The following is a 24,446-nucleotide window of genomic DNA, read 5'->3' on the forward strand; positions in this document are numbered from 1 at the left end:
TTTTAGGAGCATTAGCAACTAAGGCCATATTGCTCCGGGATATGCGGTGGTTTTTCCGCATCCACTGTATTTGGTGGTGACAGGCTCGAACCCCGGTCTAATCAAGAAGCATGTGCTACGCACTGTTTCTTGATTAGAAGCAGTGCGTAGCACACGCTTCTCCTTACCACCTGGCTACGGAGGTGCCTAATTTGAAAGCAAAGAATGCATAGCATGTTATGATTGTTATTTTGGTTTTTTTAAGGAGCATTAGCAACTAAGGCCATATTGCTCCGGGATATGCGGTGGTCATTCCCTGACCTTTCCGCATCCTCCATATTTGGTGGTCACGGGCTCGAACCCGGTCTAATCAAGAAGTGTGTGCTAAGCACTGCTGCTCCTGCCCACAGAGGCGACGCGATTGTTATTTTGTAACTTTCAGTTTAGTATTAGCAACATGATGCACGGAAGCAAAGCTTATATAACAGATGTGGCTGAACTGTGGCTCACGGGCCATATGCAAACGCTTTAAAACTTGAACTGTGGCTTCTGAGAAAATATGGACTGGGAAAATTGATGTCTCCAAATAATACCTCAATAGGAAATTATTATTAAAAAAAATAACTTCTGGGCAGAAGCCAAATATTTAATATCAGTTAGAATATTTCAAGAACAAAAGCTCAGTACAAAAATTCCCAGGGCTAGAGGAAAAAAAAAAAAATTTGTGCCTTTATTCAGGTGCCATTTCACTACTGGGAGTTTCGCCTCCAAAAAATCTGCTAGCCTATTTTTTAAACAGATCCTAAGATATGAAATTAATCATAAAATTCAGCTCTAGTTTTTTCTGGCTGTATTTTCCTCCATCAGTTTACAATGAGTAAATTTTTTTTTTACTTTATTCATTAATGAGTTAAATGTAGTTAAAATAAAGCTATTAACTGATTATGAGATAGCTCAATCTGAATATTAAATTTTCCCTGCTCATGTTAATTTTATTTATTAAAAGTCACCTAAGCACGTTTTGAAGGTGTGTACTTCTCAAATATTTGAAAATTATATTGTCTCTTGTGCTGCCAAATACCATCTTTGTATGGCTATTAAGTTTTGGTACCCATTAATAGAATCAACAAAAAATATTTCATTTGCCTATTCCTTCTAATAACACTGGTGAAAAACAAAAAAGTACCACCAGAGCAACAAAAGATAGATTCTACAGGAAATTGATTTGCTGATTCAAAAATCACCAAAATTATATCTTTAATCAAACATATAATGTACTATGTACATTCTATTTCCTTAGAAATAGTTTTCTACCCAAAGAGTTCCTTATAGTCCATATTTTTTCCCTCTTAAAGAGTAATATCCAATCGTGGCATACCCCAGTGACCTTGGTACTGCTTTTCCATTGTGGATATGTCCTGATGAAACACACCACTTACATTTTACAGACTGAGGATGACACAAAGATGGCAATGAAAAAAATGAATTTTCAAAGACCATATCTTTATAACATTGCAGTAAAGTTGACGCCAGAGATTCATATTTATCTTCTTTCCTCCTTTCAAATCCATGCAAACTGCCTTTAAATGGAGAATTTTTTATTTGAGCTCTAATGAAAATTCCTTCTTTCAGTTTTGTCATTTCCAGTCTTAACAAAATTCTTCCTATTAATCCAAGCTTTATACACAAAAATGGAAGAACTTTCTTTGGTTTGCCAAATGAAACATTTTTTATTACTTCTCAATAGTAACTATTCCTCCCTCTTTTCCCACCACTGCACAATCTATGTGTGTGTGTTTTGCACAATTGTCCCACAAACAGAAAAAGGGCAGTATTTTGTGAAGCCTCCCTGTAGACAATGAGTATATCCAATTACCTTAATACTAACACTGTCATTCCAAGCAAAGCCATGGTACTTTACTGCACTCAGGATCTTGAATATACTTTCATATGTTTCTTTCACGTCAACAGCATGAATTATTGGAACTAATAGGAATGCAGTTCCATTGCACATCAAAACGGTTTTTAAACTTAATTTTAAGGCATCAATACATATATGTCATTCATTAAGATTGTGTTCAAAGGCCAGTTCATTCAGAAAGACCATAACACCTTTATAGAAACACATACTGTCTTCTATAATGAAATCTTTTGGAACACCTTGTGACATTTTCAATATACTGAAATTTTAGTTCCTGCTTCAAGTAACGTCCACCATTGTAACCAAGAACTGCTTGCTCTTTAATAAATTTAAATCATAAACTAAGTCACTCAACTCTTCTTACTTAAGTGTGGCATGTGATAATTTTCTGGTTGGTAGTACAAATTGTTGAATGTCTGAAATACAATCCTAAATAACTGCTTTCTTTATCCCATGATTTTGGGGGATTTGGTATCAATAGTTCTTCATTATGTGAAATAGGCCTTTACTGCAGATGATGCTGTGATTGCTGCATAGTTTGAACAATCAAAATAACAATCAATGTGATTGAACAGCAAAAAAGCACTTTTAATTTTCCCTGTTAGCCTCAGACTTATGGTGCAAGTAATACACACATGTGGAGCTCAACTTTGTCCTGATAACCAATGTTGCAACCAGAATACAAACATGCTTGTTTGGCAATACTGTAGATTTTTTTCCTAAATGAGTTTTTATTGTAACATTTTAACGTTTCATAACATTTTAAACGATTGTAAACTGTCCACACACATAGCAGAAATTCAGAGTGATTCAGACACTTCCTTTACTTCTGCTTAAACATTTTAACAATTCAATGCTAAGCAAAACACAGGAGAAACAAAACAATATGCAATAGATACACAGTTAAACACTTCAGATGTACTTGCAACTGTACAAATGCCTTTCTGTTACTGAGAGGTGGGAGTCAGACAAACAAGGCAACATGCTACCTTTCCCAACATTAGTGCCATTTATGACATGTGCATACATTACTATATTTGCAAGTAATACAAACAGATCATTGACATTCCTATATCCTTAAGTGTAATGAGATGTGTGATATGATGGGTAAACACAAAAAGCTGTATATGCAGAAATTGTGAAGTGTGAAATTAAGAATAATTATTTTTGAAATCTACACATAAAAGCTGAATGCACACAGCTAATATATTAGCAGGCATAAAAATCATCTTGACCATTATAATTTGTCCATGCCTAATAAAATTTATTTGAAATACCCACTTCCACAATGCAAAAATGTTTTCAAACTATCAATTATTTTCTGACTGAATACAAATTCCTGCACATCTATACCACAATCAATTTTATTTATTCATTTATATCCCCTTGTGTGAATGTCATCTGAGAAAGAGTAAAGATGCCATCAGCATTTAGTTTACCTTGCTTAACCATCCCTTTAAAGCCTTATACACTTCAATTAGATGAAGTGCATCGCCATACAGATGTTGAGTTTCCAGATGCTGCAATTTACAGAACAAGTTTTTCTTCATAAGAGTACAAACCTTTGTACTGTTACTCTTCTCTGCACCTGTACAAGAGATCTACATCATTCCTAAAATGAGGTTTCCAAACTTGTATGCAGTATTCCAGATGTAACCTAACCACTGTCTTATACAATGGGATAATTATATTTTTTTTGTCCCCACCAGCACAGGTCTGTATAACACCAATGGAACCTCATGAGCTGTTTTAGCAATCGAAACAGTTATGCAAACTTTGTCAGACTGTACAAGTTTATCCCAGGTTATCTTAACCAGGGGATTTTTCCTTATCAATTATCTTGAGTTTAGTACAACCAAATTGGTAGGTTATTCAAAATTACTGCTACCCAATTTCAGTATTAAACCTAAACTGCCATTTTTAGCCCACCTTCCTAGTTTACACAGATCTTAAAGCAGCATACTGATTCCTGCCATTAACCACCTTGCTCACCTTCATATCATCAGCAAAATTAAGACAAAAAACATGAAATTCCTATATCAATTTGTTATTAAATATTAAAAACAGTAATGGGCTCAATACTGCTGATGTGGTACCCCACTTGTAACATCAAACCAAGAAGAGCAGTGGCCATTAATTAAAAATTCAAAACTTGATTTTGAACAGATGAATGCAGCTAAACAGCAGTCATATTGACTGAAGCTGTGGAACAGCAGCTAAAATTGACCTCTTAGCAAAATTGGTTGCATAATTTTGAAATTATGTCATGTAATTTTTTGAAATAATTCAAACATTATTATAATCATTTGCCTTTCAATATACAGCTTTCCTTCACTGCTGAAATTTAACATGGTACACCAAAATTATTTTTTAATGATAGTGTAAATTACAGGATATTAACAAAAAATTAAAGACGTTCTTAAGCAAATAATTTGTGGCAATCCAACGCCAGTTTATCAGAATTTGCAGCAACTGCTTCAGGTCAGATCAGCTGAAGAACACTAAAAAAAAAAAAAACATTTCAACTATGGGGGAAAGTGTAACATTCGGGCAGTGGATGCTCAATTAATTCTGCTAAAAATAAGAAATAAACATAAGTATGAAATATAAAAAAGAAGGTATTAATATCCCCCATTTTCCAGTTTATAAAATCATCAAGCATGTGAAATTTAAAAATTATGTCCGTGCACATATTTCTGCTAAAATATGTATATAAATATTTTCCAAAAAAAAAAAAAAAAAAAAAAACACCAGAGTTGGCTTTGCATTAACAATATCCACCTAATACCTGGTAGGTTTGCGTTTTGCCTGTAATAGAGTTTGTAGACGTCTTGGCATGAAATCCACAAAGTGTTGCAGGGTGCCCTGTGGTGATGTTACCAGGCATTGCACAATATCTCCAGAGTAATGCCCACAAATTGTCAGGGGGATAGTCATAGCATCGAATGTCCTTTCGTGGTAGGTCCAAAACATTCTCAACTTAGCAAAAATAGTGAGTTGGGAGGAGAGAGAGAGAATTCATTGTCGTGTCCCAAAACCAGTCAGTAACCTGCCAGGCCTTATCATGGCACACTGTCTTCATGGATGTCAGAGTTCCTGGATACATTATCATCATGAGGAGACGTACTTGGTCAGTGATAACAGAGAGGTAGGCATTCTAATCAAGTTGTTGATTAATGATGATCAGAAGACACAAGACGGGCCATGAAAACAGTCCCCAAACTATAACATCACTGACTCCAAGCTTGCCAACCACCAAACATCCAAGTAACATGGCTTTATGCTGCTTTCTCCATTAGCATGACAGAGTTGGAAATGGGATTCATCAGACCAGGTGACAGGCTTCCACATGTGATGGTCCAGTGTTGGTACTAATGTGCCCGTGTAAGGTGCAGTTTGTGTCTCACAACAAGCACGGGTACCCATGACAGCTGTTGGCTACCATAGCCTGCATGATCTAATGCCAGGCATATACTCCATGTTTGTTGTGTCCCCTTTCTTCTTTAAGTCTTGCTATTGTTACATCGTACTGGGTGGTTAGCTAGTAGGTACACTAACACACAGAATCTATGGTACAAAACGAAACACACTGCATTCACCACAGGTATCGACTACAAGTGGCTACCTGCGTGACCTTTGGCTGGTTGTGTGGCTTCTGTTGAAGCAGTCATTGTAGACTTCGCACCACAAAATGGGAGCACTTAAACATGTTGGATGTTATCAAGATACATCTGCACATCTTGCCCTCACTCTCATTCCACATTCAAAGTTGGAAAGATGGCACCAACCCATTATTCCTTGTAGACACTCAAAAAAGTGATTATCACGTGTGCAAACTACAACCATATGGTAGTTCACACACGATTGAAATTGAGGAAGGACAGATGCAGAATAGATGTGCAGAAATTTGCCTTTAGCCAGCAGATGGTTAATTGCTGGAACAAACTTCCATCTGTCATTGTGGAAGTTGATAGGTTAAATAAATTTAAGGAGGAACTGGACAAACATTTAGAGGGGATTGTTTTGTTATTTTATTTATTTATTTTTTTTTTTTTTTTGGCTGATGCTGCATAAGCTCATACACTTGCTTTCTTGCATCACATGCCACTACTACATATCAGCCATTCCCAACTTTGAGCCTTCACCAGCATCAGATTAGTCCATTCCTGCACAAGTAGGTGCTACTAATGCAAATCCAACTTCTGTGTATAAACACACACACACACACACACACACACACACTTTTTTCAATATGTATATTAATATTAAATGCTATTAGTTGCTTCCATTTTCACACTTCAAATTTCTTGTGCTGTTAACACTTTTGCTTCTGACTTTTCTGACGACCTTTTTGATGCAAGATTGAAAACCATGGGATTGAGTCAATCTGGGTTGAAAAGAGCAGAGACATTTTAGGGCTTTCTTTTCACTATGACTGAGTTAATCAGCCTCCAGTCATCTTTTTGAAGGTTGACTGACAAAAATATCTGTTTTTCTTGTTCAAATTGGAAGTTCTAAAAGTAGAGTGGTTTTCCCTTCAAGCAGATTCAAAATCCAAAGCCACAAATTTGAATGAGAAAGCAATGAATGTGTTAAGCAAGCAAAATTTCTAAATTATGCATTTGAACATTTTTATGTATATAAATGTAATTATATACATATATAATCAAAATAGAAGAAAAAAAATTTTTTTGGGAAGCATCTGTGAGGTACCAATACAGCTATTAAGCAAAATTTATTGCTAGAATGCTCCTACAGCAAAACTTCAAACTATATATCTCTACAGTTTGAACTTTTGTCGTTTACCTTGAATGAACTGTTTCAGAAGGAGCTCTTAGGTTCCTTTCAAGCATTGCCAGGTTAAGGCATCTAAATGAAAACCTCAAAGAAAATGAATACCTTTTTTTACCAATAACCATTGTTTCCAATGGAACAATGCACAGGCAACACTATATCCATTTGCAATATATTACAAATTTAAAAGCTAGAACATACTAGTTGTGTTGCTATATCTGGCTGCTTAATCCATAATACTATAATTATTCCCTTTTTAAGCAATTACTGTTACATTTTATTATTGGCCCATATTAACATAAAGAGATGGAGAAAGGACAGACAGGACGGGTAGAGGGGTTGATTGGTTGGTTGGTTTTGATTTTATTGGCGCATTAGCAACTAAGGCTAAATGCGCCAAGACCAGGTCATATATAAAAAATTTTAAACTTTCAGTGACCTAATTACTTAGGTCATCTAGACGCTACATTCCAGCAGCCTGCTGACCCACACACACCGGAACAGCTACAGCTCTGCACGGAAAATGAAACATATCACACATCTGCAATTGAAGAACCCTTCACCACAACCGAGCTCAACTTAGCTGCATCTAGAATCAGAAACAAGAAGGCTCCGGGCAGAGACATGCTCGATCCAGAAATCGTCCAGAAGGCCATTGAACTTATTCCCACTACAATACTCAACCTGTTAAACCACTGTCTCCACCAAGGATTCTTCCCCACACAATGGAGGACTGCAATCCTTAGACTTATATTGAAGAATGCAACCAAACCACATGATCTGCCACAATCTTACCGGCCCATTGCACTGCTGCCAGTCTTCAGCAAACTTCTCGAACGGATGATCTCCCATAGAATAGAAGCCCACTACAATGACGCTGGTCTCTCCTCACCTAAGCAGTACCGTTTCCGGAAAGGACGCTCCACGATTGATGCACTGGAAACAATCATTGAAGCTGCTACCAACTGCAACTCCAAATACTTTCTACTAATCTCCTTTGACTTTGCTGGTGCCTTCGATTCCCTCTGGTGGCCCAGCGTCCTGGGCAGGCTCCGAAGAGCGCATGTCCCAGAAAACTTATATAGATGCATCAAGACCTATCTCCAGGACCGGCGAGTTGTCGTGTCTGCTCCCCACTGCAGTGTCTCCAGACCAGTCTTCAGGGGATGCCCTCAGGGATCTGTCCTGGGGCCTCTCCTCTGGAATCTGGTGCTGGATGATTTCCTGAACACCAAACTCAACAATGTACAAACCCAGGCCTATGCAGATGACCTGGTCATGCTCTTTTCTGCCAATAACAGAACCCAACTAGAAGCAACTGCCAACCACGCCATCTCCACCCTTCAAGCTTGGGCAGAGCATAACAACCTAAAGATCTCCCCAGAGAAAACCAATTCGATCCTACTAAAAGGCACCCTTGATTTGAGAAGACCACCCCAAATCAAGGTCAATGGTGTTACAGTAAAACTAAAAACAGAGCTTAAATATCTAGGTTTGATCTTAGACAAAAACCTTTCCTTCACTCCTCATCTAGACCAACTCAGGATTAAGATCAGGAAGTATGCTGCCCAAGTCTCAAGAGTTGCCCGGAAGGACTGGGGCTTAAAGAAGAGAACACTGTCACTCTTCTATAAGGCAGTTTTCATCCCGGTTATCACCTATGCTTCTGGAGTCTGGTACAAGAAGGCCAATACCGTAGTAAACAGATCGCGCCTAGGAACTATCCAGCGCTCTCTTCTCCTTCTGTCCTCGCATGCCTGTCGCACTGTCAGCACCCATGCGCTCCAGGTCCTCACTGGATCTCTTCCACTGGACCTGGAGATTGTTCGTCATGGGTTGCTCTACCAAATAGCCAAAGGAAGAGCAGTTACTTGTGCAGGTTTCACCACTGACCCAGCAAATAATAGAAATGCTGAAAAGAAGAGACTTAATGAACATCTAACAGACACCTGGCAAGAAAGATGGCAGGCATCAACTAAAGGCGCTGTCACCAAAAGATTCCTCCCTGATGTCAGGGCCTCCTACCCCCTCACACCTGTCTGGTTTTCACCAGGACTCTATGCTACCTACCTCCTCACTGGACATGGCTCCTTCCAGAAAAAACTACATGACTTCAGAATTTCAGACTCACCCCGCTGCCACTGTGGAGAGGATCAGACGTGGGAGCACCTTGCCCACTGCTGTGAAATCTACGAGGACTTCAGGAGGATCCTAATAACAAAACTACGCTTCAACTACCAAAATCAAGAACACCTCACCCTACAGAATGAAGAAACTTACCGAGCTCTGACTCAATTTGCAATGGACTTATTTACCAGGCAGAAAGCGCTACCACCACCTTAGTATCCGAATCAATAGGTCATAACAACCATGACTGCCAATTGTTGCTACGCATCATTGAGCCATGGATGCTAACGCCTTGGACCAACTTGCACAAGACTTGACCAGCAGTGCAATAAAAGACAGGGTCCGCACATACCTTGACAAATTCCTCATCATTGATTTCTGGACAAACTTCTCTCGACCAGATGTGACATTTCATCAAGAAGAGGCCTAGCATCGATCCTTGGACTTGACCATCAATCTTGGACTCCCGGTTTTGACCACCCACACTGTTCGTTCTGATGGACTACTGGACCAGCCTTCAGTCTGGATGCGACACAGACTCACCAAATGGAGCCCCAATGACGGCACCTGAACTAGACCTTACTGAACATGACCCATCCACCATAGCAGCACTCACACTGCTGGATTTCCAGCAAGTTGTCGGCTCCAACTAACTGGCCGTGCTAGCTGTACCTACCCTGAACTTGCGGAGTATATCTCTCTCTCATTTTTTATTTTATTTTTTTATTTATTTTTTTTTTTTTCGGCTTCTTTCTTCTGTTTCCTGCCATCCGTTCTTTACTCCCCCCCCCCCTATTTTTCTCTTACAGAATGATTTTTTTCACTCCTCTCTCTGGTGAGGCACTGGGCATGCCACACTGTCATCAGGGGCCATCTTCCCTATTGGCCCCTTTCTTCTGTTTCCTACCCTCCAGTTTTCTGCCTTCCTCCCTTACTTTTCTCTTGCACAACGTTTTTTTTTATTTTTATTTAGTTTATATATATATATATATTTATGTGTGTGCGTGTGTGTGTGTATATACATATATTTATATATACACACACACGCATTCCCCACAGGTCTAAATCTAAAAACATCAAAATTACTGCCCGACCTATTTGGCCCTAGAACAAGTTATCAGCAAACAACCCTACGCTCTGTTAAAATTACAACCGTTGCTCAAGAAACAGCGATCATCTCATTCTCAAATCTGGTCCTAGCCACTGAAATCCCAGGAAAGTAGGTGGCAGGACCCGCCAGAGTACTCTAGCTACAGTGGTACACCCGGTCAGCCTCCCCGTGGCATGGTGTGGTAACGTCGGGTCCCACTAGAGGCTCGGCGGCTAATAGACCGGAGGAACAAAGGGCACAACACAATATACAGCACATGACCCCCACACACTTCAAATCTCTGGCCCCGATACAATGTACACCCGCGGAGATGGGAGAAATCCCAGGAGCCGTTAGACACTAACATACCTTATACCTTATGTCAAAATATATAACAAATGTATAAAAGATAAATCAATAGAAAATCACAATAAAATGTAAATTTTATATACGAGAAAAAACATTTATTGATTTTAAAAAGCTAAAAACAGCAGACACATGGTCACTGTCGGATGAAATCTGACTGAGTGTATAAGGCTCAGCCGGATGACTAAAAACGGTGGGGGAGTCATGCTTTGGGTTCAGAGGTACACAATCTAAAAAAGTGCATCCAGTTGATGTAGGTAAAGTGTAATGTTAGGTGTCAGTTTGGTGTGACATATGCAAAAATGAGAATAGGAATGTATAGGCCAAATGACTGTGATGAGTATAAAACTAACTATACAGAAAAAGAGTGGACCAGCAAAGCAGAATGTCTTATAATGGGGATTTTAAATTTTTAATTTTAGATTGCTGTACATGTTGTTCCGACATGTACAGTAATTTTCTATGTACAACTGGAGCTTATGCCTATGTCACATACTTGATTTTGATCAAAATTAATAATATTGCTATATTTATCTTGTATTAGGCAGACATTAACTATAGCCCAATGACTGCTAGTTACTGTCTTATTAATCTAATATTAAAAATAGCAAGAGCTTCTTTTTAAGTAACTCACCTCATGCACTAGCATTTAACTAAAATTGGTGGTCACTATTAGAACAGCATATCTGTAAACAGCGAATTTGATATTTAAATTAATTCAAATCGGAATTAAGGAATAATTCAATAATTACAGTAGGGTTCTCAAAGCACAATCTTTGAGTGCACAACCCAGCTCATGTGCAACCATCCTCCTTATCCATACCTGTATCGTGACTCGTAGTTATAGTTTCTCTGTTTTGTGATGGTAGCCACTGACATGTGAGAGGGGTAAGAAGGAAAGGTCAATGTCACATCAAATATGTAGCAAATGGCTTGATGTTCAGAAGAGTAAGAGTTCTTTACTTGAACTATATGGTACCTTATGGATTAATAACTATAATGTGTGTATCTTTATAAGGATAGACTCATCGTGACTATACTTTAAGATTTATGTACATCCAATTTACAAAAAGTTTATATACATGCATACAATTATTTATGTGCGTGTGCCTAGTTTTACATTAATATTTTACCTTAGTGCAATAGTTTTTATATGTGGGGGGCCCCAAACTCATGTACTTTGAAACTCTACTTATATTGAATTAGTAATTCTGGAAATTGACAATACTAAAAAGAATTTTTTAAATTAGTTTCATCATTTGTAAGGTAAGTCACAAACAGTTACAGATTTTAATGCTAATGAAATCCCAGATTTTCTGACCTGTATGCTATATAAAAGGGAACTCCCATAGGCTATAAGGAACAGTTTTAATCTGTAATAATGTCAAAGGTTTCAAAATTTCTTATTGAGTTTTATATAGGTAAAAATGGCAATTTGAATCTGGATGTCCAACTGTATGGTATATAGCTAGAGTTCAAACAAAGAATTCTACAAAATGAATTAATTTCTGTTACTAATAAAGTATAGATGGATTCTGGATAATTATTGTGTCAATGGATCCATTTTATCTTGGCTATTGTAATGAAAATTGTGGTTTTTTTTGTTTTTTTTAAGTACATTCAAGAATAGAAGGGAGTTGTGTTCTTCCAGTTTGAAGTTGCTTTCATGTAGGCTGCTGATGTGCAAGTGGAAACTTGCACAAAGCCTCTGTTGTAGCACTAGACTAGAAATATCTCATTCATACATTGGGCCCACAGCTTAGATATGTCTGAATGTAGCTATAGCGTCTAATTCTAGATCAGTCATAAAGACCTCAGTAGGGGGGGGGGGAATCCACATGAATTCCAAATTATTAACTCTATCACATGCAGTAAAGTGTTACCGCTCCACAGTTATAGTTACCTAGATAATAAAGCATGCCCTTTACCTTGCACACATCAGAACTGCTTTTACTTCATTTTATTTCCTTTTTTTGTGAATAATAGAAATTAACCTTCAGTTTCTTTCAGTACACAACTGTATTGTGGGCTGAAAGGAACTGCTAAACTGCTAATACTAAATTGATAGCTCCACTTATGTTAACAGTAAACAATAAAGAGAAATACCCTCATGCAAGTTGAACAAGTATGCAATTTACATTCTAACAAGAATCACTACTGTTTTAACAGGAATAACTACTCTCATTCTTTTCCATTTTTAGTTGATTGGCTGGAAAAGTTGTCACTTTTCTAGCCAAATAAATCTTCATGCTAAGTTAACAAGTGGGCATGGTGAAAGTGACAACTTTCCTAGTCATGTCCACTTGTTTACTTAGCATAAGGGTAAGTAATAAGTACAAAGGGTACTAGGAAAGTTTTGCAATATGACGCAACAATGAATCACAGGAAGCTGCTTGTTGAGACATGTTCATACGTGCATAGTAGCCGCCGCGCCAAGTCGATGGGCTCAGTTATTCATTAGTAGTGAGAGTGTAAAGTGCTTGCGATGGCATCGTGGTCACGAAATGAGATAAGGACAGTTTTGCGGTATAATTTCGTGCGTGGTTTAACCATAGACCAGTGCTTAGAAGAAATGACTCTTGCACTAGATGATGATTGTCCACATCGTACAACGATATTCAGGTGGTATACAGAATTCCAAAGGGGAAATTTCACTCTGGAGGATTCTGAGAGGCCGGGAAGGCCACGAACATCAGTTACGGAGGAAAACGTTACTGCTGTGAGGAAAATGCTTGACGAAAACAGGTGAGTGACCTACCAACAGATAGAGGATACTTTGGGCCTAAATGCACCAGCAATTCGTTCGATTCTGCAAGATCATTTGCACGTGAAGAAACTTTGTTCTCTCTGGGTGCCGCATCAACTGACTGAAGAGCAGATGACACGACGTGTGACTTGGTGCCGGGAGATGTTAAAAAAGTTTGATAAGGGACAATCTCGGTATGTGAACAACATCGTGACAGGTGACAAGACTTGGCTGTACTATTACGATCTGCCGACCAAGGCTCAAAACAAAGTTTGGGTCTTTGATGATGACGACACACCCGTAATTGTCAGAAAATCCCGATCTGTAAAGAAGAAAATGATAGCTGTATTTTTCAAATCTAGTGGAATTGTGGAACATGTCGTTTTGGACACGTAGAAGACAGTCACAGCTAAGTGGTATACTGAACAATGCCTGCCTAAAGTCATTGGATCTATGAAGAACCTGCGGCCAAAGTCAAGAATGGACACCTGGTACCTCCATCACGATAATGCTCCAGCTCACCGCGCCAAAGCCTGCACCGAATATTTGACCACGACAGGACTGAAACTTCTCGAGCACCCTCCCTACAGTCCAGACCTTGCTCCCTGCGACTTTGCACTGTTCCCGCATGTGAAAATGAAGCTAAAAGGGAGGCGGTTTTCCAGTGATGAGGACCTTCTACGGGCTTGGGACAACGAGTGTGCTTTACTCCCTAGTGAAACTTGGCAGAACTGGTTTAAAGATTGGTTTCGGAGGATGGAGAGGTGTATTGAATGTAGAGGAAATTACTTTGAAAAAATTAAATAAACAAAGCTGTATTGCAAAACTTTCCTAGTACCCTTTGTAGTTATTCTTGAACAGCAATAATCATTGTTAGAATGTAAGTGAAATGACAAGACTTTTTTGTATTAAGGAAGGGCCTAGAAACTGGTGAATAGCATATTCCGGTTCCCATACTTACCTCAATAACATGATCACTCTTTTCATTCTCCTTTATCTGTAAATATGGGCATACATAATAAACTATTTCTCTAGCCTATTTACAGGTTTACATGTCTTAAATGAACCACAAGCAATACACAATGCCATTACCTCATCTTGATACAGTTCTGGGAAAATCTAAATAACACTATTCTGCATTATTAAAAAACTCATTGATGTTTTCTCAGAAAAGGGTGGGTGTTTCTGAATCAATTTCTAATGCTGATTTCAAAAATGACTTCCATCATTTGTTTCCATCACATCAGGTTTCTTCAAAAATTACAAAAATTTTCTTTTGAAAAATCAAAAGAATTTGATTTTTCTTTGATTATAATTTGTATTTTCTTTCTATTTGGAATACTGTGTTCAAGTATGGAGACCTCATCTGAAAAAACAGTTTCTTGAAAGGATCCAAAGACAACTTGAATGGTGAGATTGGCAGAAGGACAACCATATGAGGAAAGACTGATTATGTGGGCTACAGAGCTTAGCAACCAAACACCTCAGAGGTAACCTGATTGAGGTTTATAAGGCTGTGAGAGGGATTAGTAAAATGAATGAAGGTGGAATTCTCACTGTTATAAATAATTGCAGGACTAGGGTTCATAAATTCAAATTACAGGGGTTGAGGTTTAGATTAGATTGTAGGAAGTTTTCTTTTAGCCAATGAGTTGTTGACTGCTGGAACAAGTTGCCCTCTCAGATAATTAAGGCTGACAGTTTGAATAAATTCAAAGGTCAACTGGATAAGTGTGTGAGGAGGGAAGCATAAAATTTGTATTTTATTATCTATTTGTTTGTTTGTTTGTTTTTTTGCCAGTGCAGCAAAAGCCTGTGGCTTCCTTGCACTATACAGCAAATACTATGATTATATTACTAAGCCAGAGCTTACTCCTTGTTCGACTGTCCCACTCACACAAAAATCAAGGAATGGAATTTTTGTGTAGCCAGATACCTGCCCAAGTAACATGCTTATCACTCTAAAGTCAGCACAGACCAATCAACCATGTTTTTCATACTTAATATTTGTCAACAATTTTCAAGTTCTGATATGTTTCTTTCAAATGCACAGAGTGAGCTATGGAACTGACCCATACTTATTTCCATTGAAGAGCAACAACCTTTGAGACTCGTCTTTGATGAGTTAATAAAAAGTCTTCACTGTGTAGGACCAACTAATTCCAAAATAGTTCATTAATATATTGCTGCAAAAAAACATAGAATCATCCTCACAAAAGTAGGAGACTAGATTCTCATTCTCTGCATCTGTACCATGTGCTGGAAGATTTTTTGACTTAAGTCTAGAACCAAGGAGTCCTGCAAATAGGTAAATTTAAATCTCTTACCAGATCACTGAGTTCATGGTGTGAAATCAGTTGAGGAGTGGACTCATATGTATTCAGGCATGTAGACTTCAGTTTCATTGTCGAAAGCTTCACTTTCAGCACTCTCTCTGCCACTACAGTCTCCAATATAAGTAGAGGGCATGAAATTACAGATTCTCTATGTGAGACTTCTAATGACAGATGGAATATTAGGCTACAAAATGCCCTTCTTAATCTTTGCACTGTATCTCTCTACATTAACTATGCAAAACTAGTTAGTGTCTTCGCAAAAGTAGTTAATACTTGTCGCAGTGGTTTGTAGGCTCCAGTCAAAGGCATAGCCTTCCTTTTACCACTTTCTACAATCTCAATGCTTCAACACAGGTTCAGCAAACATTATGTGAAGCCCATTATCTTATTTACAGAGTTTCACTCCAAAATAACTCAATACACATTTTTTACAAGTTCTGTAATACCTTTGTCTTTGTTTGAGAACTGCATAACTTCCACAAATATAACAAAATAAGTTACAACATTTGTGTGAAGACATTTCACTTGCTCATCAGCACAAGTTTGACACGATAATCTCAAAAATAAACTGAACTCACAGTGATAAACACTGTGTGCATGGTGCTCACAAAGCCAAGAAACAAATGACTGAAGGCAGTGTTGCCAACGTGTGAAGATTTAGTTAAATTCCCAACATTTACTCCTAACTTAATATTCAGTAATATAACTCGTGATCTGTAAAAAAACAGAATGTGATAGAAAAGAAATTAATAGCATTTCTGAAATCAGCATAAAAAAACTTAAAAACATCATTAGTTTACAAACATCAAAAACCATGCAGAATGGCGTAGTCACCTAACTCCTTACGTAAAGTTTTATTAAAAGTTGTTGAACTCTTATGAAGGAGAATATAGTTAGGTTCATATTTCTTCACTATTTTTGACATGCACAATAATTATTTATACCACCTGCATAAATAATACATACATAAGATTTGTGGCTGGGTAATATAAGAAATGGGCTAAACCAGATGATAAAGAATAACAAATACCCCTTTCTTCTTTAAGTCTTTTTTGCTTTTCTCTCTCTAAATCAGATTCCTTAGTCTTCATAAATGCAACCACCTACAAACATTAATTATCATAAATTATGTGGTCATACTTCAAGATTATTGCAAACTACAAAGTAAATAAACTGATTTACAATTACAATAACTAGCAAAAGTAATGCTGATATGTAACGATAAAACCTGATAATCATTACCTATCAAGTTTATGTTCATTGTACTTTCAACATTCTCAGAATGCTGTAGTTATAATTTGTACAGTCAGACTCAGTTATGGCACCACTGAAGAGACTAATATTATTAAAATTATAACTGAGGTTGATGTTTTACCTTAAAAATTAGTAGATCAATTAAATTAACTTGAAACTAGTAATTTTTAATAATTAAATTTTATTAACAGATATACAATGCATACATATCACACAGTTATGACTCCAGTTACACTAAATACTGTTCATAGGCAATGCAACACTATTTACAAAACAAATTAATGTAAGTATTTTTACGGTATACAGAAATCTGATTTGTTTCCTGACCATTTTTTCCAAATTATATTCAGTTTCTCTGCAGTCTGTGAAACAATATTATGATTGTACTCTGTGTTCTTATAAAAACAATCCAAAATTTTAACTGCTTGAAGTGTTTTACTAATAGTTGGAATGTCTTCATCTTGCTCTTTCTCATCCATCCGATTCATCACCTTTTCAATATCGTTATCTGTTAAAATTTGTGATGTGATTAGATCATCAACCTTAATATAAGTGTCCAATGTGGACTGATTTAAATCCACATGATTTGTTTTGTAAATCTATTCTGATAAAGGAGTTTTAATTTTCGAAAAGCTGGAAATCAGGTATTTAGAATCAGGAAGAAAACAGATTTTCAAAAAATAAAACCGCAAGTGTTTTTTTTTTTAAATACACACTGCACTATAAATTGAATTTCACTAACAAAACATACATTTTATATCAAAATACAGACAGGATTATTTGCCGAGTATAGTATGTTTTCAAAAATTCACTTAGGATTTCTGTTCAGATTTTCTGCTAGATATTGACTGATTTTTATCGCTTCACGAAAGAAAGATACTGTTGTAGACTTCACACCTCTTCAAAGAAATGTTGAGTCTGAGTTTTGTTTATAACAATGTCATGCTATTCAGACTTGATTGTCAAAGATATTTCCAAAACCTCTTGGCAAAACCCTTTCTTCCTCTTGCATGAAGATGCATAAATTCAAACTGAGAAAAGATGGGTGATTGCCGAAAAAACTTCCATCTGTTGTAGTGGAAGTGGGTAGTCTGAATAAATTCAAGGGAGAACTAGATAAGTTATGGAGGGGATAAGCAGGTAATGTGAAAAGTGATTCTATTTTGAACTGGCACACTTTCAATTGTTGTCAGGAAACACTTGGGTCTTCTCAATTCACAACAGAAAATCAGCTAATACCAAACTAATTTATGAAATTTATTCATAATATCATACAGCATCTGCTATCACAGTAATATTTCATCTTTTCTTTATTTTATTTTTTTTTTTAATGAAACCCCAAATATGAAAGGAATTAGAACCTATGGCACTTAGTACTGTGCACAGGTTACAGAATGAGAAGATGAAAGAAGATACTTGTTGATATTAGACTTGAATTTCAGTAGATGGTAATTTTCAGGAGAGATGTGCAAAAGGAGTTTGTACCAGAAAATGGCAGTTGAAGGGGAAAAAAAAAGTTGGTTCTGTAAGTTTGAAGTTGGACAACACAAGAAAGAAAGAAAAGAATGTTGACTGGTTGTGACATGCATTCAAACTTGTTTAGAAGTCGGGGGGGGGGGGGGGGGCATTATAGAAGCCAATTCAGAAGAACAGAGCCCACGGAAATATCTACAGAAAAGGCACAAACAGAAAGAGGGTTCATTAACTAACCTAAATGTCCTTTTTTATAGCTGTTTAAAAGAAAAGTAATGCCAAGAGCAAAAGGGAAAACCAGTCAATGAAAGGAAGTCATTAATATACAAAGAAGAAAAAGGTAGGAAAAAGAACTGAACCTTGAGGAACACCAGCATTAGTGGAGAAGTAGTAGAGACATGATGCAAGAAAGCAAGCTTATGTAGCATCAGCCAAAAAAAACCCCAACATTTCACACATCCATTCCCTCTAAACATTTGTCCAGTTCCTCCTTGAATTTCAACTTCCACAACAACAGATGGAAGTTTGTTCCAGCAATCAACTACCCACTGGCTAAAGGCAAATTTCCACATAATCTATTCTATAACTGTCTTTCTCAATTTGAATTTATGCCCCCTCAAGTTTTGTAATCTGAGCAAGAGGAAAAATCCCATCAGAATTGATGCCTGCTCAACGCATTCAATGCCTTATACACCTCAATCAGAACATCTTGCAGGTGCCTAGTCTCCAGACACTGCAATTTACAGAACTTAGGCCTTTCTTGGTAAGATCAACCCTTTGTTCCCCCTCACCAATCTTGTTGCCTGTCTCTATACTCACTCAAGCAAATCTATATCCTTCCTAAAATGAGGCCTCCAGACCTGTATGCAGTACTCAAGGCATGGCCTGACCACTGCCTTGTACAAAGGGATAATCATCTTTTCCCGACTAGCAAAATTCCTGTATATCATTGGCAATACCCCATGACTAGGGTTTTTCGAGTCAGAGTACTCAAACTCGATGAGCCTTTTATGATACTCAGACTCTATGAGCCTGAATCTTGCTTTTCCGTTGTTTTAAGTACTGTTATCTTCACTTACCTGTTAAATGTTCTAAATATAATTATGATCTAATCAATATTGCTTTTTTTTTCATCTCATATGTGAGATGGCACTGCGTTGCAATAATTCATCTAGTTCATTCATAAACTTATAACGCATCATATCAAAAAAATGATTGTGATGCAAATATTTTAAGATTTATACAAGAGTTTCTTTACTGTTTCTGCACATTTTATGCATTTTTGCAAGCTGAGGTTAGATATTAAGTGATTTATTTTGTAGTTATTTTTCATTGTCTGTATTATATCAAGTTTCACAGAAACTGAGATTCTCTGAACAGTTCGAATTTATAACTAGGAATAACCTTTACTTTTAACAAATTAAATTTGTTACTCTACTCTCATGATTATCTTGTCTTATATAAAATTTTAAACACATCTTTACCTGTTAACTTACTTGTTAATCTTTATTTAAATATCTATTAAAATGTACAAAAACTAATTTAATATTAGTTTTTGTACAATTTCAGATAATTTTTAAAAAAAACTTTAAATTATGCCAAAGGAAAAGAGCTTAAAGGTTTGGGAACACTTTGCAGCAGGACCGAACTCCGAAATCCAATGCAAGAAATGTTCAATAAAATTATCAAACAAAGATGGAAACACTTCAACTATGATAAAACATTTTAAAAACTAAACACTGAATAATTTTACAAACAGAAGATGAAAAACAAAAATATAGTTCTTCCAAAAAAGTAAAAATTTTAGATAATTATTTTGTTAAAAAATCTTTGGAGGAGATTGTTTTGGAATTAGCTGCTTGATAATATATCTGTAAGAGCGATTACAAATTCTAGTTTTATTCAAGAAAGTCTTTGTAATTCAGGTTATAAGCTTCCTAAAGCAGAAAAAGATGTGATGAAATTGATTCACAATTTTTATAAAATTAAAAATCAGAAATGACAAATTTAATACAGAAAAAATTGAGTAAGAGTAAATGATTTAGTGTCTCTCTCTTAATGAGTGGACAAGTACAAAAATGAGACTATTTTTAAATATTAATCTTCATGGAAATGGTGTAACATATAATCTTGGTTTAGTTCAAATTCAAAATTGATGTTCAGCTCTGCAATTAGAACTTGTAAGAAATCATTTGAAAAATTTCAATATCAATTTTGAAAAACATTGTTGGATCAACTGGTGAGGTGTTAGTATTATATTAAAATATGGTTGAGTCTCCTGTACCATATCATTTGTGTCTTAACCATACAATACATTTAGCTGTATGTGATGTTTTGTACAAGAAAAGCATGAGTTACGAGGAAAATGAAGTTAAAACAGTTGATAACTTTGCTGATTCAGATTATTCAGAAGATGATTTCTCCTTTGACGAAGAGCTGTGTTATCAAAGTCTTATGACTTGAAGAAAAATATTCAAGTTGTTCGTCAAACAGTAAAATATTTGTGCGCAACGGTTTTCTACAACAGAAAATAAAATGTGAATTAAGATATGAAATGGAATTAATCACAGATGTTAAGACGCATTGGAATTCATTACTTGATATGATTTTAACTTTTTTAAGACTGTTTCAATTTGTTAACACTGTTGAACAAAAGCCGAGAATTGGGGTTGAATTTGAAAGTGTCTGCAATTCTGCCCAGACACGATAGGAGGGAGTATATGATGAGAGCCTTGTCGATCAATTCGGCCCTGGAAAGATTGTGCAAGGCTCAAGGGGTAGAATTTTTTTCAGCCTGGACTGTACTTGTTACTGTACAGGGACTGTACAGGGATGGGATACACTTAAATAGAAAGGGTGCAAGAATATTTGCTGATGCTATCGAGGCAGTGTTAGGTGGGTCGGAAAACTGCTAGCTTGGGGGGAGACAAAGACCAATAGATTGACAGTAGCCACTGGCAGAGGTGAAAGAGATTCTTGCACTGCTTCTATTAGAATGAGCAGAAGCCTGAAAAACAAGATGCATGATATTTCAGAGACTGCTGGGAGCCATTGCGGTACAAGTAAACACATGGGTTGTGTTAGGGTAGCTAAGAATAGAAACAGGTGCAGGTATACTTGCATGTACACCAATGCTGGAGTTTAGTAAATAAATTTGATGAATTTCAGGTATTGCTCAAAACATCAAAGGCAGATATTGTTGGGATATCAGAGACGTGGTGTCACACAGATATAAGGGATGCAGAACTGCAATTTGGGGAGTACAACGTCTACAGAAAGGATAGACAGGATAGGAAGGGGGGAGGGGTTATGCTATTAGTTAAGAAACACATAAAAACCAAGGAAGTGAAGCCAGTCGACATCGCTGGACAGTGCAGTGTTGAGTCAGTTTGGTGTGACATAAGCATTGGGAGATCAAAATTGAAAGTAGGAGTGTGCTATAGGCCTAATGACTCTGATGAGTATAATGAGAAACTGTACAGGGAAATAGAGTGGGCCAGTAAATCAGAGAGTCTTATAATGAGGGATTTTAATTTCCCAGATATTGACTGGAATTTGTGGGTTGGTCACTCACACACTAGCAAGGCTTTTGTGGATTTATTGGATGATTGTTTTCTACATCAGCATGTTCGGGAGGCAACTAGAGGGAGTAATGCTCTGGATTTGATTATCAGCAGTGATTCTTCATCCATTAAGAATCTGCAGATAAATGAACCACTAGGTGGCAGTGATCACAGTGTGCTGAAGTGGGATTTACTCAAAGAGGTAACTACCATTAGAGGTAAAGGGAAGGGTTATTGCTTCCGTAAAGGCGACTACGATGGACTGAGACAGTATTTAAATTCTATACAGTGGGACCAACTGATGATGTTACCAACAGCAAATTCAAAATGGGAAGCATTCAAAGAACTTATCTTGGAAGCTACTAGGCTTTACATACCAACTAAGAAATATTGTTCAAGGTTTAGGCCAAAATGGATGTCAGATGAACTAATGAGGCATATGGCAGAGAAGAAAAATGCATGGGATACTTACAAATTAACACATGACACAGAAGCCTCTGATAGATACAAGTTGATATGCAACCAAGTTACAAAGGAGGTTAGGCAGGCAAAGGCAGGTTACGAGAAATCCTTGGCAAGGGATGCAAAGAAAAACAGCAAAGAGTTCTTTACTTATGTAAACTCTAGAAGGAAGGGGATGAATCAGATTGGTCCACTTGATATTGATGGGTCAACTGTTGATGATCCTGCTCAGGTAGCTAACAAACTAAATGAATATTTTGCATTGACAATCACACATGAGGAGTTATTCAGCGAGGGGAATGCCAGAGGTGTATTCAACTCTAGTAGTAAGCTACAGAATCTTGAAATAACTGGGAGTAAAGTGGAGGAGAAACTGTTGAAGATAAACACAAGAAAGGCACCCGGGGTGGATGGGATCTATCCAGTTATATTAAAGGAGGCAGCAAAGGAAGTAAGCAAACCCTTAGCCATAATTATGAGAGCTTCCTTGGACTCAGGGGAGGTACCCATAGACTGGAAATGTGCAAATGTGACACCAATTCACAAAGGAGGATCAAAGGCTGACAAGTAATTATAGACCTGTGAGCTTAACTTCTGTTCCAGGAAAATTAATGGAGGCACTGGTTAAAGAAGCACTGCAGGATCATTTAGACAAGACTTCAGTTATAGCTCGGACACAGCATGGTTTTGTTAAGGGGAAGTCTTGCCTGACCAATTTGATTGGATACTATGATGCAGTCACAAAAGAACTGGATGCAGGGAATAGCTTTGATATTATATACTTGGACCTTAGAAAGGCTTTTGATACTGTTGCACATGGAAGACTGCTACACAAATTGGAGCAGTGTGACATTGGAGGCAAATTGCTGCTATGGATAAAGGGGTGGTTGAGGGGGAGAAGACAGAGAGTGGTAATCAATGGACACTGCTCATCGTGGACTAATGTTATTAGTGGAGTCCCTCAGGGCTCAGTGTTGGGTCCATTATTGTTTTCTGTATTTATAAATAATATATTAATGATGGTATATCAAGCTTAATGTCCAAGTTTGCAGACGATACAAAGGTTGGCAGGGTTGTCAAGGACACTACTGACACTATGCTACTGCAACAGGATCTGGAAAGGTTGAGCAGATGGGCTGAGAGGTGGCAAATGAAGTTTAACATTGACAAATGTAAAGTGCTACATGTGGGAAACAGCAACCCCAGAGCAACGTATCAACTCTGTGGTACTACACTGACAGTGGTAGAGAATGAAAGGGACTTGGGGGTGGTTGTGCAGGCAGATATGAAGTTCTCTGAGCAGTGCAGACGGGCTGCAAGAGTAGCTCATGGAGTATTGTCAATGATATACAGGAATTTTTCCAGCAGGGATAAGGAAGTGATTATTCCCTTGTATAAGGCAATGGTCAGGCCACACCTAGAGTACTGTATACAGGTCTGGAGGCCTCATTTCAAGAAGGATGTAGAGCTGCTGGAATGAGTACAGAGAAGGGCAACAAGATTAGTGAATGGAACAAAGGGGTGCTCTTACGAAGAAAGGCTTAAGTTTTGCAAATTACAGTGTCTGGAGACTAGGCACCAGCGAGGTGATCTGATAGAGGTGTATAAAGCCTTGAATGGTTTGAGCATGCTCAATGCTGATGGGATTCTTCCTCTAGCTCAGAAGAATCACCTGAGAGGGCATAAATTCAAATTGAGGAAAGACAGATGTAGGATAGATGTGCGGAAATTTGCCTTTAGCCAGCGGGTGGTTGGTTGGTGGAACAGACTTCCATCCCTTGTAGTGGAGGTTGATAGCCTAAATAAATTTAAGGCTCAGCTGGACAGGTATTTTGAACGAACAGAGGGGTGAAGTGGAAGTGGGTTTTTTTTTTTTTTTTTTTTTTTTGGCTGATGCTGCATAAGCTTGCTTTCTTGCATCAAATGCCTCTACTAATGCTAATGTTAAATTTCGGTAATTTATTCGGTAATAAAAACAGTAAAATATTTGTGCGCAACGGTTTTCTACAACAGAAAATAAAATGTGAATTAAGATATGAAATGGAATTAATCACAGATGTTAAGACGCATTGGAATTCATTACTTGATATAATTTTATCTTTTTTAAGACTGTTTCAATTCGTTAAAGCAGCTCTTGAAGATCTCGGTAATATGGATTTAATAAAAAATGAACATTCAATTGCTTCATGATTTGAGCAACTCCTTAAAGCCGATTAAATTACCTATAGAAGCACTTAGTAGACAAGATGTAAATCTTTATTTAGCACATTTGGCAGTTAACTTTATGCTAAAAAAATCGGAAGAAATTCCAGGGAATTTATGTCAAGGACTATTA

The 24,446-nt window shown here is 37.2% G+C and overlaps 1 protein-coding gene across 1 annotated transcript in view; it reads right to left on the reverse strand.

Annotated features, from left to right (window-relative positions):
- The window catches only part of LOC150082032 (uncharacterized), a 97,289-nt gene that overhangs the window by 24,018 nt on the left and 48,825 nt on the right, over positions 1 to 24,446 (reverse strand). The window contains exon 4 of the mRNA XM_090379926.1: positions 16,390 to 16,462. Coding sequence (XP_090236052.1) covers positions 16,390 to 16,462 — 73 coding nt within the window. The remainder of the gene's footprint in view (positions 1 to 16,389; positions 16,463 to 24,446) is intronic.

Source organism: Mastigoproctus giganteus, chromosome 8, assembly GCF_048544385.1.
Source record: "Mastigoproctus giganteus isolate SK-2022 chromosome 8, ASM4854438v1, whole genome shotgun sequence".
In the NCBI taxonomy this organism is placed as follows: Eukaryota; Metazoa; Arthropoda; class Arachnida; order Uropygi; family Thelyphonidae; genus Mastigoproctus; species Mastigoproctus giganteus.